Consider the following 18,385-nt stretch of genomic DNA (forward strand, 5'->3'; position numbering starts at 1 on the left):
TTCACAGTTTCTTTGGAACCGCATTGCTTGAACTGTTTACCTTTCCTTTATCTTTGGCCTTTTCTATTTCATTCACTCTTCCCCTTCAGCAAGATTCTAAAATTCTTAAAAAAAAAAAAAAAATCTGAGAAAACTAAAGCTCTCTCTTGACCCTGAATTCTCTTTGTTGCCCTTTCTCCTCACCTTCATTGACACCATCATGAGTAAGGCAGGTTATAATTGCGCAGGTCAGTGTGCTTAGGACAGTGGCTTCAGACCCATACAGACCTTGGTCCGAGCCTCAGGGTCAGCCTTCTAGGAGCCCTGTGTACTTGGTACATTGCCTTGATCTCTCTATACACCAATTTCTTCTACAAAACGGAAGGAATGTGCAATTGAGTTGTTATAAAGAGTAAATGAACTCATGTTTAGAATAGATTTCACACACTCTTTGTTATATGGTAAGTACTAGTAAATATTTGACAAACAGTACATGGTGCAGAAGCTTTTTAAATGATCTTTCCAATCTCTCTGTGACACCAACTGACTGAGGCCCCACTGAGATGGGCAGCACCCTATGTACTTCGGTTCTCGCAAATTCAATTATATGCTTAGCAAGAGTCACTTGTGTTTATTCCCAACCTTCTATGTCTGCTGAACTCATTACCATAATTAGTAAATTAAATATTCCATAAACTGATGAAATGAGTTACTACTCCTATGAAAATTAAATTGAACACTTTAGAGATGCTGAACAAAGGAGTTGCCAAAAACAAAAGTCATCTAATTACGTATGGATGAGACAACTACATAAAATTAGAAAAAAATTTATCTCTAAACAGATACTGCCTTTAGTTTGCTTCATAAACATGTTTAAGTCTTCAAACTAGAAATCATAGAAGCAGCATTAAAAGCATGGCTTGTTCGTAACAAGAATACGCGGAACTCTAATCATTAACATAAAAGTTGATGAAAAAATGACTTTGTGTGTTTTAAATTAAATATTTAAAAATCCGTATTTTTATGATGCACTTCTTAAACTGATTTTTCCATTAACTGAACAATTACAGGATTATTTTATTTCCGACTGTCAGTTCTCAGTCCTCATCTTACTTATCAACAGCATCTGACACAACTGATCTCTGTCTGCTCTCTGATACACTCCTACTGGATTTCTTCAGATCTCATTGGTCACTCTTCACTGCTGTTCCCTTTCTGGTCCCTCCACTTTTTCTTAATGATAGAGTGTTGCAAGGCTCAATTCTCTTATTTTTTCTATTTGTATTCACTTCCTTAGTGATCTCATCCAGTCCCATAACTTTAAATATCATCTATAGACTGCTGACTCTCAGATTTATATATCCAGCTCATACTCATCTCTGGAATTCCTGCTGACTTGACATCTCCCCAGAGATGTCCTAACCGACATCTCAAGTTATTCATACATCCAAAACTGAACTCCTGATCTTCAATAGCAAAATCTGCTTCCGCCACAGCCTTCCCCTTGACAGGTGATGGCAACTCCATCCTATCAGTTGTTCAGGCGGAATACCTCAGAGTTATCCATGCATCCCCTCTCTCCCCGACGTCACATTCAATCCTTCAGGAGGTTCTGTTGGCTCTACCTTCAGCTATATCCAGAACCCAACCACATCTCACTTCCTCATCTGCTATAACCTAGACTGAGCTGTTATTATTGTCTCTCACCTGAATCACTACATTACTGGCCTAACGAGTCTCCCTGATTCTACCTGTGACTTCCTACAGTCTGTTCTCAACAAAGCAGCCAGAGATACTTTTAAAATGTACATCAGATCCTGCCACTCCCGAGCTCAAACGCTGAAATGGCTAACTTAAGTCCCTGAGATGGCCTACAAATTCCAACAAGATCAGACCTCCACCCTCACCCTATCCTGTAACTTCTCTCCCCTCGCTCATGCTAACCCAGTCACTCTGCCCTCCCTGCACTTCCTCAGACAAAACAGGTTCACTGCGCCTACTTTAGAGCCTCTGTCCACTCGATGTTCTGCATGGAAAGCTCTTCCCTGAGATATCTACATAGCTGCCCTCCTCACCTCCTTCAAGTGTTTGCTTAGATGTCTTATCATTGAGGCCACGCTGACCATCATTTAAAAAACTGAAACCCACCTCACACTCGCAATCCCCATTAGTCTTTTCCATAGTACCCATTAGCATCTCTCATACCATAGAATGAGTTACTCTTAAGTTTATGATTTATTTCCTGTCTCTTAATATTAGAATATAAGCTAAAGTTGAATTACTGTTACAGCTGGCTGACTGGATGGATTGAGTGATAATCTTGACATGAGAGGTCATGATATTTTGTATGATCTAACACTTCATTTTTATAAACACACAAGTGAACTTTTCATAAAACGTGCATCTACTTTTAAAGTCGGAAGGGACCCAAAAGATCCTCAAGTATCTTCATAGACAGGTAGGCAACCAGATGTTGAGAGAGAACCATCTTACCTACATTCATACAACCAGCTAATGGCAAAGTACCCAGCCAGGATTTCTGATACCTTGCTAATCTTATGTCTAGAACGACAATCAAAGTCAGAAGAAAAGAGCAATGATTATTTAAATACTGTCCACGGTCACTAAAATACAAGGAAGATCTAGCATTATTTGAATAGCAACTGATTCTGTAAGAAGCCATTCTCCATGGAAAAAAATAATCATCACATTTATAATCAATAAAGTGTTTTTGTAGTAGCTAGGGTTCAAAGAAGGCTATGAAGAGAATGAGAAAACTGTAGCTGCATTAATATTTTCCCATTGTCCCAGAGGCCCCAGCAGTGTGGATGAAGGATGAAAACAAAGCTGCGAACGGCACTCACTCAGATTCTCCAGCAGATGCTTGCAGTCATCAGTGGCAACATCATGCGCAGTGCGACTGCACTTATCTCTCCTTTCTGGCTCAAGCCCTCCATGCCTGCACAAGATTTCTAGGCAATTCTGTAAAGACAAGAGCTCTATTACCTCACATCCAAATGGATAAACTCAAGCAAAAAATCCAAGGGAAAAGTCAGTTGCCTGTAGCAAGCAAATCAGGAGTTATCAGCTAGAAATCTTATTTCAATTCCAGCAACCCAAATATACAGATTAATCTAAACACTGTCTCAAAATGAAAAGCAACAAGTGTTTCATTTAAATGCGAATCACAGGATCGAAACATTGCTCCACAGAACAGCCTTTTAGGCTTCAAGAGGAAAAAAATTAGCTTACTAATCACTTAATTTGCAGAGTGAAATTAAGAAAGAAATTGACTTCAGCACACAGTATCCTTTTATGGTAATTTGGCAATATAAAGCAAAAAGACTTTTGCTACGACCAGATGCTCCTTGCCGTCTTCTAGACTATGAACTGCTTTTCTGGTCACATAAGCACAGGGTTCCAATTTTAACAATTCTGTCTCAGGGTCCTCATCAGCACATTTATATCTGAGATCTTATGCTGTCCTATTTTTTTTATTTGAAAAATATGAAAGCCACGTTGACTGAGTTTTTAGAAAAACATTCCCAATACATATTGAAGTTACGTGCCCTCTCTTTATCAGCTTTTTCTTCTTCTCTGTTGCTTCAGGAAATCTCCATTCAAAAAATATCAGTACCCTTATGAACTGAAAAGTCTTAGTTCTCCAAAATTTTTCAAATCAAAGTAGAAGACAATATATAGGTAACATTTTCGAATAAATAATTGCACAGCAGGATATTACATCAGGATATTTATTCAAGGAACTCTGTTATATCAACTTTTACCACTCCATGATTTGTTTACTGATTTCCCACCAGAATAAGCACAAGACTGAATAGACCAGAAACCATGAAAAGGAACTAACAACAAAAACAAGCATCATCCTTCTCATCACTCCCCTCGCCCCACATATACACACACCACACACACAGGCTCTGGGCTGACTTCCACTTCTGACAACATAGCAAACCAGGCAGTCTGAAAAGCTTTCTCTAATCTTGGTGTAAAATACTCTTTTTTCTATTTGGTAAAACATACCTTTTTCCTTTTTTATGTAAATATTTTTATTGACATATAATATCCAAATTAAAAAGTACACAATAAATATACAGCTTGAAGAACCACAAAGTGAACACACTTGTGTAAGGAGCACTTTGGAAGGCTCCTTTATGTTCCATCTCAATCACTGTCCTCCCCCCTAACAGGCTACTACTATTATGATTTCTAATATCAGAGATTGGTTGAGCCCATTTATGAACTTTATACAAATGGAATCATACTGCAGGTACACTTTTGTATTTGGCTTCTTTTCATCCAATATAACGTCTGTAAAATTCATCCATGTGTTGGGGATAGGCATAGTTCAGCCTTTTTTTTTTTTAATTACTGTGCAGAATTCCATCATATAAATATACCACAATTAGTCTATTATCTTGTTGGTGGACTTTTGGGTTCTCCTAAGAACATTCTAGTACACTTCCTCTGGGGACACACGTACACATTCCTGTTGAGTATAAGGACAGAGTTGGACTGCTGGGTCACAGGGTACGCACATGTTCTACATCAGTATACACTGCAAAGAGCTTTCAAAAGTGGCGATACCGATTTCCACTCCCACCAGGAGTATATGTGAGTTCTAGTTGCTTCATACTGTCCCCCAAACATAGTTTAAATGCAATCACGAGTTCACAAGGAAGTAAAGGAAATCCCTAAGGGTCAAAGAAAACAAAGAGTAAGCTGAAACCACCAATTAAATGAAATTTGAGCAGGAAGCCAGTGCTGGTTTGAGGGCAAAGCCAATACAGGGACTCTTTCTGGATGCTGGGGGGATAAAAGACAAGGTCTTGGGACTCACAAAATGGAGGAGGTGAACCAGAGGAACCCTGAGTAAATAAAATCTGTCTGCCTGCAATGGGAACCAACTAGGACAGTCATTTCTCAATGGCCCTGCTCAGGTTGGAGGAATCTCCTCTAACAATGGTAACCCAAGCCTGGCTTTCACGGGTCTGAGGTTCAGATTTAAGAAATCATTAAGCTAAGAAACGAACTGAAGACAGTCAAATATATAAATGACAGTTCTTATCAAACCGTTATTGCTAATTTGTACAACACCAATAAATGTATAAGATAGTTAACAAGAAATTCACAAATGTGGAATTAGAAAGTAGTAAGAGAATTAAGTAGAATACAATCTGAGCACTAAACTTGGTGAATTCCTAGATGATAAGAGATAAAAATAATACATTTATTACAAAAGTGAGTACTTACAGCAAAAGCAGGTAAGAGCACAAACAGACCTGGATTCTAATCCTGACAATATAAATTATTTTATCTCTGACTTTCGGTAAATCATTTAAAATTTTTCTGTTTCAATTTCCTCACCTGTATTTCACAGAGGTGCTAAGTGACTTGAATGAAAAGATGCATAAAAAGCTTTTATATTCTTGGTGTATACTAAACTCTCAATGTTTATTAGCTGCTGTTATTATTATAATTAACACAATCATCACCAATTAGAAAAGAGCCCAAATATTCAGTTAAGTGGTAAGGAATTACAGCACATCATCAAATGTCACTGATCTCAATATAATTCTAGGCAATGTTACTTCAAATTACAAACAGAAATGATAAAAGATGCAACCAAAATCTGCGAGATTCTTTTATGTCTGACCTTCAATATGGGTTGTATATAATTTTATTTCACTCAGGTAGGTCAATGGGCAAAAATATAAGCAGTGACTTTCTCTACAAGGAAGCACAAAATGTCAGTCCCCACAAGGATAGCAGGACAACACATATCCAAACACCGCTGCAAGGGTGAATTCTAGAGCGCCATGCTGGGCTGCATGGGGAACATAAAGAAGATGAAAACTTTGACCCAGTTGACACTTAAAAACGATAGCTACAACTATGGAGTACACACTAAGTTTCAAGCACAGTTCCAACAGTGTATAAGTCTTTAGTGCTTGTCAATTCTTACAACTTAATGAAAGAGGTACTAAGCACCTCTGCCCCAGGCGCCATGTTACAGCCGAGGGTTATGACCACAAATAATGTAATAGTTCTGTTTCTCAGGGAGGAATGCAAAGCGTAGTGAAGAGACATGGGGAAAATGCACACAGACAGAGGGGGCTGTTCAAGAATGTCCAAAGTTTTGGGGCCGGCCCAGTGGCATAGTGGTTAAGTTTGCGGGCTCTGCTTCAGTGGCCCAGAGTGTGCAGGTTCAGATCCCAGGTACAGACCTATACACCACTCATCAAGCCATGCTGAGGCGGCATCCCACATAAAAAACAGAGGAAGGTTGGCACAGGTGTTAGCTCAGGGACAATCTTCCTTACCAAAACCAAAACCAAAACAACAAAGTTTTACTACATGGAGGAGGAAAAGGAGGAGGGAAAGGAGGAAAAAGGAATCTAAGCTCTCTCCTTAAAGGGTGGGATTGTGTAAAGAGGATAAATGCTGTGAAGCCAGTCACTAGTTCTGGAAATGGATTCCCAGAGGGCCCAAACTGAGCAGGGTGTTCTACCCAATTGATGTAGAACAAGAGATCTGGATGAATTAATTTAAGCCAAAGTCCTATTAATTACCAGACAGATAACATCTGTAATAACAGAGACTTAAAAAGCAGTGGCTCAGGTTCATCCTTCACTTCCTCTCACACCCTACTTGCCAAGACTTAGGTAGGTGGCCATAGGTAACTGCAATGGAGGTTGGAGAATGTAGTCTTTATTCTGGGTGGCCATGGACCCCACCAAAAACTGAAGGATCCGTTACTATAGAGGAAGGGGAGAAGAGATGTTGAGGGCCAACGAACCATCTCTGCCATGGTCCTTTAAAGAGAGCTGAGAAGCAAGGTACCAGTGCAGGGAGACTAAGTAGAAACCCCAAGTCCAAAGAGCTAGAGATAGAATCAAAGTAAAGGTGGGAAGCTGAGAATTTGAGATTGGGCAGAGGGAATGAAAGCAAAAGCAGTTTGCAAATACACAGGTCAGGTCCAGCGCAGGTGCTGGGAACAACCTTTGGGGGTGGGTGTGCCCACTGTTTTTCAGGGCAAGGGAGATGGAGACTGTCAAAATGGGAAATAATGGCATAAGCAAGAAGGTAGATACAGCGGTGAGTGGCCAACGATGAAGACGGCTGGAGTCAGCTGTGACGGGCTGAGCACTAAGGAGTCTGGATGCTTTTCTACAGGCATGAAGCTATGTTCAGATAGGAAGGTGCCATGATCAGCTCGGTTCTGAAAACCAACCGCTGCATTTGTAAGAAATATTGGAAAGGAGGGAGGTGACAGGAAGGAGACCAGTTAAGAAAGAAGTGTAATAATCCATTTACTCGTTGCTTCAGCAAGCATTTAGTACTGTGGGCCAGAGACTGCTGGAAACAGTACACACAAAGATGGAGAAGTGACTTTTTGGAGGAGGCAGACAGGGAGAGGGGCATGCAAACAATTCAGGAAAGTACAAGCTCTCTAAGTGAAGTATGGAGAGGTGCCCTGGGAACACCTAACTGCTGGAAGCTAAGGTTTAAGCTGAGATATTTCCAGGCAGGGAAAGGTCAGGACAGGAGCAGAGGCCATTTGAGGTAATGGGAACAGCAGATGCAAAGACAGGGAGAGAAGAGAGAGCACAGGAAGTGTGCACAGCAGCTGGTAGCGCAGGGTTAGAGCAAAGAATGTACAAGGGAAGGAGACAGGAAGTATGCCTGTGGAGGTATAGTGAGGCCAGATCAGTAATGGACTTGTCTGTCATGATAAAGGTCTGGCCCTTCTCCTAGAACTGACAGAGCCTTGGAAAGATGAAAGGTAAATTACATGACTGACTTCCCCTGTTAGAAAGGCCCCTCTCAAGGCAGCGTAACGGAGTCGGAGAGATGGAAGATGAGGAGACCATGGCAGGGCCCTCTACGAGTCTAGAGAGCAGATGGTGAGGGTTCTGCAAAGGCAGAGCCATGAGATACGGGGGAGGCAACACATGCAAAATTCATTTACAAAGGAATAAAATTTAGAGTTGTATCAATCATTTGAATTCATTAAGTGAGGAAGATGAAGCAAGTAAACTGAAATGTTAGGTGACGTTATTAGACTAAGAGAGGAAAAACAAGAGACGCAGCAGCCTAGCTAAGGAGTATACACATGGGGGCGCAAGGATGCATCCACGTGGAGCTGACGGACGGAAGCAAAAATGAATAAGGTTATCAAGAGGGTTACCATAAAACTGTCTAATCTGGGACACTTTTAAGAGTAAAAAGGGGGCACTGTCAATAAGTACCCTGGAATGACAGGCATAAACAAAGACTGTATTGGGCAAACTGGGAAATTTGTTCCTCTAGTTACCAAGGGGATGCCCTGTAAACTGTGGCCCTCCTGGATAGGACCTTTCCGGATGGATTCAGGAAACAGGTGGACTAGAGATAAGGTTTTGGAATCTCTTTAGATTATACTCTCAGGATCAATAAGGTCATTTAAGGGAGAATGTACAGACTGAGAAGAGAAAAAGGGTCAAGCCCAGATCCATGAAAGGAGTGAGTGGAAAACACTGGAAAGTCCATGTCTTGGGTGTGGGGTAGAGCACGACACTTCCACCTGGTTGGCTAAGTTTGTGTTAAAATTCTAAAGGATTCTGTCAGTTGATCACTGCTGCCCAAATTAAGAAAGGATACAATACCCTGCACTGAACATTCTGGAATGAGTGTTAAAAAAAAAAAAAAGCATTCCCTTTGTTTACAGAGTTGAGTCAGTCCAGCCTGTTCAAAAATAATTTTATAAAAATTAAGGGAGAAAAAGAAATAATCACGGAGAAGCAAAAACAGATTCCCAAGAATTCTATTTATCTTGATTAACTTCTAGTCCCAAAGACTTGGTCCAACTTCACAGGTATCGCGAGTCTTTCTCTTCTCCTAGCCAGGTACCCAACTCTGAGTGACAAGGAAGAAATTTAGTGACTCCCATTGTCTTTTTCTCTTTGCAGCTATGACCTAGAGAGAAGGAACCTAAATCTTTGGGCCCCATGTGGGCCTGTGCACTTGAGACACACAACTCATCACGACCACTCAGTCGAGGTGGATGCTACAGTGTGAGAGGAAATACCTGACACTCACATGACTAAAAGCTAACAACGCATCAGACAGACCACAATCCTAACATGATGCAAGAATGGCCTAAAGCTGGCAACAAGAGGGCCACTGCCTGACCAGAGGACAGTGGCCCTGCCATAGACGACCTCTAGGACGCTGGAAATAAATGTCTGGAAGACAGTAAAAAGCCAGGTGTGGAGATTTGGGACTAGTTATTGTAGAAACCACAGTTAAAGCTGACAGACTGGGTAAGCTCTTAAAAAATAGGACTAGGCAATTGCAAATGGAGCTTGGGAGTTGCTTATGTCTAAAAAACAAAAGAGAAAAACCAGAAAAACAAAGAGAAAGCCTGGTCATCAAATTCAGAGGGGAACTGAGGAGGGGGAAGTGTTCTGGAAGTTGAGAGAGGAGTTTGCATTAAATAGTTAACATGTTAAACAACCCAGAAAGACTGAGTAAGAGCATGAGTGATAGGAAGCCACTGGCTTTGGCCATATATAAACTAGAATTATAATCTACTCCTGAAGTCAAAAACACACACAGGCCCCCAAATAAAGAATCTCTTTGTATGAGAACCTCAACAACAGAGATGCTCAAATCCAAACCATCTCCCTACTGTTTCAGCTGCAAGAACTTGGCATGTCAAAGGTCTCATGACAGAACAGAGAGTTTCACTAAGAAACTCTTCTATCTGTTGACACCGTGATGAAAACAGGTTTATCCTCAATGATTAGCTCAGTTCTGAGTAGTCACAGGCCAGCTTTAGAGAGAGGTACTCCTATTACCAAACATTAGATGATGATTTGCATCAATTGCTCAACCATTGGGAAAAAGACCAAGAACTAAAATGGAAAAAGCACTGATTTGGGAAACAGATCTTCTATGAATTGATCTTGGGGAATGAGTTACACTATTTCCCAAGATGTAGTTTTTTCATCTACAAGATGAGGGGCTTGGACTGGATGAGCGACGTCCCTTTGAGTTCTGAAATCCCACCATTCTTTACTGAAAAACATGAAACTGAACTCATCTTCTTGAGTAATGATGATACTACTACCTTATGTAGGCTGACACAAAAATGCTACTGTAGAGAGAAAAAACATTCATTTTTTTAAGCTTTACTTGTGGTCAGTGTAGAATCTTTTACTCATATAATGATTAACTCAGAACTGTAATTTATTTTCACAGAAAACTAGTCCTAGCAATTTAGCTGTAAATGGATTACCCTGCTGGAGAACTATCTTAGCCAGGATATAAACATCGTATTAGGCAAATAATACAAAAATCTTCTCCAATGTCTTTGACTAGGAAGGAAGGTATAATGTGGTATAGAGTGGAGAGAAATGAAATCAGACAATCTGGGCTTCATTCCCAACTTCTATCTATTAATCCCTTCGGGGTTTAAACGTCCTAATCATAAGATGAAGAGGTTAGACTGGAAGATTAAGTATCCACTGGAGGCCTAAAAAAATCTATTATTTTGCAGTGTGTGAATGTTGTCAGTCACGCTCAGTTTTTAAAATCTCTCCTTTCTTGTTCAAAATTCTTCTCATGCTTCCTAAATTAAGAGTACACAGGGAGAGTCATATTATATGCGAGAAAGAGGTCATATTTCCCTTTACTCAACAATGACAGAGCATCCATGTTGCCAGGGACTCAAGAATCCATGAAGATACCATCCTTGATTGTAAAGAGCACCAGGAATAATAAGAAGTTCATAATTCAGGAGCTGGGTGGCAACACAAGCTCCCCACAACTGCAGGGTAACTCACCCTGGGGAGTGGATTCCTTTCTCTGCCTAGCACAAGAGGTTCAGTAGCTGAACATTCTAGATCAGTGATGCTCAGAGTTTCTTCTGCTTTTTTTCTTTTTTTTTTTTTTGGCCTCTAAGTTAAGTGCATGCACAATCCACTCTTATCAGTCACATCTCACATCCTACTCAAAGATTTTCTTTAGGGAGTGGAAGTAGGCAGCGAACTACTCCTTCGGTGTACCTTTCCACCATCAAACGAGATTCACTGTCTTAGATTAACTGTGAATTCACAGATTTAAATTTTTCACAATTCCCTTCTTTGTCCCCTAAAAATGTGTATGTCAAATGCTATAACATTCCATTCAAATTCAAATCACAGAATTTCTGTAGGTGTTTTTGTTAAATGGTAAAATGGGACGAAACTACTACTAACACTAAAACTACTACTAATACTTCCACACTGAACTAAATCATGCCATTTTCTCACTTTTCTTTTTTTCAAAGCCAAAGCCCAAAATGAACAGCTTCTGCTCTAGTCCTCAATAACAGGAAGTTACCCAACCAGGAGCATCAAATGTACATTTCAAGCCATTCCTAGATTTCTACAGCTGCATGAACATATAGCACTTAAATTCAGCATGGCCAAATCCACATTCTATCTTCTTGATCACAATGATGCCTCTTCTTCTCTCTTTCTGAGAAAGCCACTATTATCCTCATTTCTCATATCTAATCTGTCTGCCATCCTTGGACATTTCTAGTCTGTAATCTCTGTCACTATTTCCACCACTCTCATCATCTTTCACCTAGCCTCTCTCCCTGCCACTAATTTTTTCATAACCCCAAATCTTCTAAATGTTATTGCTAAATTAATCAATTTAAACTGTAGAGCTGATTATTTTGCTCCTTTGCACAAACCTTTCTAAGGTTTTACGCTGACTAGTAAATAAAGCCCAAACCCCCTAATATGTTCCGGAAGGCCCAGACCCTACTATGAACTCCCAGTCTAGCCTTATTCTCACTACTCATCGTTAGCTGAGTTGGAGCTCTTGTCCACCTCCCTACTTCTAGCCTCTGTCCCTGCTGCCCCTTCCATGTAAACAACTCTTTCCCAGTGATGAGACTGGGCAAATTCCCAATGGCCAAATTTAACCCACTCTGCAAGGCCCCAAATCATTTCCATCTCTTCCAGAATGAGCCAGTTCTGAGCCTAATATTCTGCATCTCTGTGCTCTGAAATACGTGCATTCTCTCTTTTCTCACAAAGACAAAAATTTGCATTTTTATACTGTTCCAACCACATCTATTACCCTTGGTTTAATTTTTCGTGCTTCTTTTACCCTACACTTGTCTTGTACCCTGCATCCTTTCGTCTGGGCTAGGAGTTACCTAATGGCCTAAGTGATCCCTGCAAATGTTTGCACACACAGTGCCTCACACTTGTGAGCTGCCTAATAGCTCATTATTGCTAAAGCATATTATTGCTAATGTGATTTAAACGAATAAGCATGAGTGAATGACCTACTATATTATGTTATTTCCTTAATAAACAGAATCTTTTTCTACTGTAACTGATGAGTGGAATCTAGAGCTCCCTCCTACATATCAATAAGACAGCACAGGCAGGGCATAAGTGAGGCAGTTCAGAGCAGAGGGCACGCATCTGAACCCTGGCCCTCCCTCTAAGTAGCAGCTTGGCTGTGGTACCGAATTGAACAATCCAGCAGACTAAATCAATACCAAAATTCTCTCCTGATTTTGGATAAGAGAAAATGTCTGAAATTACTCCTACATTTCTTGTTAACAAACTTCAAATATAATTTTTATGAAAACTCTCATATACATTTGACCATAAATATCTGCTGGATAGAAAAGTCAGTTTCTATTGGTAGCTAATCATCTCCTGCAATTGTATCACTCAGTCTCCACTCATCAAGTTACCAATGTGTAAGGAGGCCGCTGCTACCAGACACACCTTAAAACCCTTTGAAGCGGCAATATGGGCAGCAGTCCAGCCTTCTCTGTCGGCTTGGTTAATGAGGTCTGCAGGAACCACAGGCTTGAATGTGCCTTCAGGACTCTCTTCTCCTTGATGGTCCAAGTCAAAGATGCTTGACTCCGGTTCCTCCTTATGCAAAGAGCTTCCATGAGCTGGCGCTCTGTGGTACATAAGAAGCTTGAGGCTGTCCACATTACCAGTGTCCACAGCTGCGTGAACTGGTGTCCAGCCATCCTGAAAATAAAATGACCAGGGGGAAAGGGATACAACATTAATGTTGAGAACAGTGTAATTTAAAGTTCATCTCTAAATGTTCTTGGGCATGGACCACTGAGCTGGGAAAAGCACACATTCCAATCCTGAATACCACTGATGAGCAGAGCAGAGTTCTCTGACCTTTGTCAATTACTGTATTTCCCACTGCTATGAGTCATGTCTGCCATTTTGTAAGAACTTCCACTGAACAGTTAGCCATTCGGAGAGAGCAGGTACTGCCGAGGCTGGTGACCGAGCATTACGTATGGTAAAACAAAATGGCAATTTAATACTACCAAAAAGAACGGAATTGAGCATAAAGAGATTTTTAAAAATTTATATCCAAGTATAATGTTATTAGTACTATACTAAATGAAGACTGTGATAAAGCCAGTTTTACTCCTAAGGCAGAGTTCTAACTCCAGTGATCTTAAAATTGTATGTCAATGATTCCAGAAGGAAAGATTCTAGATAAAGGGGAAAAGGTAGACACACAGGAAAAACAAAGCCAAATGACTTCATGGGACATTGATGGACTTCTTGAGTGTTCTGTGACCGCAGTGGGTTATCAGCAAATGCAAGCTCAAAAAATGTTCCAACTAAAATTATTGGGCCCATTCTCTATAATACATTACTTCGAAGCCTCAATCATCCACTGAGCTGGGTGCTGGAGTAGACTCAGAACTCTTTTTGAGGGTAATGGTTCTCAGGTGTGGGCCCCAGACCAGCAGCATCAGCATCACCTGGGAACTTGTTAGAAATGCAAATTGAGCCTCAGACTCACTGAATCAGAAACTCTATGGGAGGGGCCCAGCAAACTGTTTTAACAAGCCCTCCAGGTCATTTGGATGCACTAAAGTTTGACAAGCAGTATTCAAGAAAAAAGTCTTGGTCCCCTTCATAGTCTCTCATTTTTACATAGAGATGGGTCTGCCTTCTACTTAGGCATCCATGCTTCACTAGATTTTTAAGAATTTTATGAGAGCACAGAGCATTATTTTGGTGATTTGTGTTTTGGCTTTCTTTATTTTCCTACCTCTATTTTCCCTTTGGCATATTTTTTTCATGTGGTATTTTGTATTGCTATGCTAAATATATTTCAGAGTGCTACAGCACACTTTTTCTTTTAAATAATGGGCTAGAAGACAGGGAGAAAAACAGACAAATGGTAACAATCTACATTTAGACTGAGTCATCTGATCATTTGCTTAAGCCGTCCCTTGGTATGTGGCTTTTTCTCTGGTTCTGTACTTTATACCAATGAAGTCGACTTGGCTAAGACAAGAGCATGACCCAGCAATAACTGGAGTACTGTATAGTCCTCAGGCATACTCCAGCAAGGGAAAGCATCTCATGGCTTGTTCTTTGCTGGGCTGTGGACACCTTTACTTGGGTTATCAGCCTTATGCAGGCACCAGAGAGTAAGTGGTCTTGACCTTTCCTAATTTACATTACAAAGGTCATGCAGCTGATCCTGAAAAATGTTCAATCTTCCATTCCCTTCTGATTTCTTATTAAAAGGCACAATAATTATTCCCTTAAGACCCTCTATCAATTATACTGTTTGCCTCTGTACTTCTAATGATTTTGTTCAGCTCATCAACAACCAGCTTGAGAGCATGGATTTCTGTGTTCTCTAATATACAGGATGTGACAAATTTTTACATTGTACTACTTATTTTTCATTCAGCTTGGTGTTATAAAATTCATTTTTCTTATTTAAGATAGGATTTTATAATGAATGTATAACACTACAGATTTCTTAGATAAAACATATAAAAACAAAGAAATGTAACACTGAACTATTTTCTCAGATATTCAAAAATAAAAAGACTTAAAAAAAGCTCTAGGAATAGGACTCCATGGAAAATGTTTATATCTAGCTTATATTATATCCCTGGTATACCATTAATTTGGTTCTGTTTTGGGAAATTACTTAAGAAAACCAAGGATCTAAGAGTGACCTATTTTACAGTGATTGGTAAAATAGATAATGCGCCTTTTTATCATAGGAAATTTTAAGGATGTTTCGTGTGAAATGGATGCACAGTATAGTCAATTTTCTGTTAATGGAAGACATCCAAGGTACAGATAACCTTTGGAAACTAAAATGTCTACACTTGTCTTTCATCAGGAATATGTTGGAGGGTGGAGATTATTACACCTTTAACATTCTGGGAAGCTGCAATAACAAAAATGAAATAATGCCTGAGCCTGGTGAGAGTGGATCATGGTGGAAGCTCCTTAATTCCTCCAGCCCTTAGGTGGGCTCATGTCAGAGAAATGCATGTCGGTGTACGCAGGGCTGATGTGTCAGTCTTCAAGGGTAGCACAATAGATTGATGAAGACAAATTTGGGAGGGTTGAGTTTTGTTTCACTGGCATTGCTGTGTGGCTGAGCCAGAAGTCTTATCCACTCTCCTGTGGATGAGACTCTAAATGTCCAGTTTCTAAATCTCTGACTTTACCTGCGTACCTTGTATGGGAGATATGAGAACCCTGGGTGGTGGAGCCAACAGTTACATCAGTGTGTTAGGTTCCAGAGTGGATTTGCACATACAGTGCTTCAAGTTCTGAGGCAAGTTAGACAGTGACCCTGAACTCTGTGAGATGCTGCACAATCCTAGCAATAATAAACATCAGTCCTAGGAGGAAGGGTAAGCACAAAGAATCTCCTCTAAGTGCCGGCAACGGGCACCATCTTGTCACAAACTCCCTTTTATTTACACCAGTTATAACTCAGTACTACTAATGATGATGATGATGACCACAATGACAGCTAGCAACTGCTGACTGCTTACAATTTCCAGGCACTATACCAACTACCTTATATAGATAAGCTCGTTTCATTTTAATACCCCTAATAATGGCTACTATTACTAGCCTCACTTTGTAAAGGGGGTCAACCAAGGCACAGAGAAGTAACATAACTTGCCTAAGGTCACACAGCATTGTGGAGGCAAGGTTCAAGCCCACCAGGTTGGATTTCAGAGCCTGATCTCTCAGTCATCATTGGATACTTTTTCTATCCATCATCATCATTGCCACAACTGCCACACTTTATACTTCTATAGTACTTTATAAAACAAATAATGCACCTTGAAAATATATCCAGAATCAGACCTTTTCTATGCCTCAACCTTAATCCAAACCACCATTACTTCTTCCCTGTATTAAAACAACAGATTCCTGACAGGCCTTCTTATATCTGCTCGGCCCCACCCATAGTTTATTCTCAACTCTGCAGTCAGAGTGATTCTTATAAAAATGAGTCAGTTCACGTTCTTGCTCTGTTCAAAACCATCCAAAGGCCTTATTCTAAGTCCTCGCCATGGCCCACAAGGCCGTTCATGGCTGGCCTTCTCGATCTCATACTTGGCTCCAGCCAAACTGGCTGCCCTGAGGTGCACCGAGGGTACCACTGCACTCAGGCCTCTGCACTTACTGTTCCTCAGGCCTGGAACCCTGCTTCCCTTGTCTCTTCATGGCCCACACCCTCACTTCCTTTAGGTCTTGGCTCAACTGTCTCATTTTCACTGAAGAATTTGCCAACCAACTCCTATATCGTAACCCTCTGCCCCAGGTACTCCCATCTCCTAAACATTTAACTACCGTCTATTCACTTATTTGTTTATTGTCATGCTCCCTCCCATAATGAGATAGATCCAGGAGGGTAGAAACTATTTGGTTTGCTGCCGTCTCTCCCGTCTCTAGAAGAGCTGGTGTTCAGGAAATATTTGTTGAATGAACAAAAACTTATACCTCCATTATCTCCCTTAATTCTGAAAACAGATGAATAATCTGAGGTTCAGAGGATAAAGAACCAGTTAGGCTAACAAACAAGACTTTCAATTAGCAGAGACACAAACAGAGGTCAGACACTGTCCTTATCCAATATCCTCAAAGCAAAACAAAACAGAACAACCTCTATTTTAATGTATTTTATTTTTCTAGCTGTAGAGTTTGCAGACACATTGTAAATTATAGGACAAAATCCAAAAAACTGGTACTCACTCTGGTTTTTATACTTCGGTCACTTCCAGCTTCCAACAAAAGTTTAATACATTCTTTATTTCCATTTTTACAGGCCAGGTATAGAGGTGTCTGTCCTCCATCAGCAGCATGATTAATGTTAGCATCATATGCAATTAATAATTGTACACACCTAAACACAGCATTATGATTAATTACATAAAAACGGATTTGATTTCTGAAGAACCAAGATACTAATACAGAAAATAATGCTAAAGCAATTCTGCATCTTTATATACATCAATTATAAGATGCATATCAGTTATTGTGAGTCTTATTATACTATATAGCCTTATTTTTAAACAAGGCTAGAAGACACATTTTAATCATAAATGTAATTACTCCCATGAAAATTTAAAACAGCAGCTTTGATCAGGTGCTGAAACTTGGTTTATGACACTCGTCTTTAACCAACTTGTAAAAGTGGTGTCCTTGGAATCTGTTTATTAGGATGATGATTTAACTGTACTTGACATATACATTATTTGTGGTTCAAAATAGTTTGAACCTTGAAAAAAGTCACGCTGCTGTGTTATTCTGAGATTTTTCACTTGAGAAAATAATCACAAATAGCGCAGACAGCAAGGCACCACATGCTTCTACTGTAAAAGGCAGCAAGGAGATGGAGCTTGAAAGAGCTGCCGTGGGGAGGGAAGACAGAGGCTGCCCTGTCTCCTGAACACCGGCTCTTTACGAGGAAAAAGACACAGCTAAGCAGAAACTCACTGCCTTGGGAATCAAGATGGGAAGAAAGAGGTAAATTCAAGATGTAGTGGTCCTCAGTAACTAGCTAAACACCAAGAGTTTGAGTTTGTAAAATTCAATGAGAGTAAACTTCGAAAAGAGGGCTAAATCATAATCAAATTAAGAAGCAATTCACAGCATCTTCCTTCTCTTGCTCAGATGGATGTTTTTCTTGGCTTTCCTTGGCAACATTTGGTTCTCACATATATTTAAAATGTTACAATTGACACGTGCATGTCATCTCATACACATTTAAACTAATCAAGGCCCTGGATTTCCCCAGGGTCCTCCCTTTTTGCAAAGCTATCCACGCCTCCATTCCCATGACTGTGATCCTACCCTGGCAAGTGGCCCTAAAGATCCCCAGTGACAGTAAAGGTCAAAGAATAGCCCAGAAGAAAAAATCCTTCTTGGATTTTTTGTTACTTGAAAAAAGTAACAGGAAAATATGCATCTATGGTCTTCAACAATAAGCTCAGGGTGAGGGGATATATGTTAGACCTGCCAAAAAAAATAAATAATGCTGCCCTTTAAGGAGGCATTTTGTATTT

General features: G+C 40.2%; 1 protein-coding gene across 8 annotated transcripts in view; it reads right to left on the reverse strand.

The window, feature by feature from the left end:
- CTTNBP2 (cortactin binding protein 2) overlaps nt 1-18,385 on the reverse strand; it is a 153,063-nt gene that overhangs the window by 43,659 nt on the left and 91,019 nt on the right. For all 8 annotated transcript variants that reach the window (XM_070616386.1, XM_070616390.1, XM_070616391.1 and 5 more), the window contains 3 exons: nt 17,073-17,223; nt 12,780-13,037; nt 2,844-2,961 (listed from right to left, as the gene is read on the reverse strand). In XM_070616386.1, the coding sequence (XP_070472487.1) occupies nt 2,844-2,961; nt 12,780-13,037; nt 17,073-17,223 (527 nt within the window). The remainder of the gene's footprint in view (nt 1-2,843; nt 2,962-12,779; nt 13,038-17,072; nt 17,224-18,385) is intronic.

Source organism: Equus przewalskii, chromosome 4 (genome assembly GCF_037783145.1).
Source record: "Equus przewalskii isolate Varuska chromosome 4, EquPr2, whole genome shotgun sequence".
Lineage (NCBI taxonomy): Eukaryota > Metazoa > Chordata > Mammalia > Perissodactyla > Equidae > Equus > Equus przewalskii.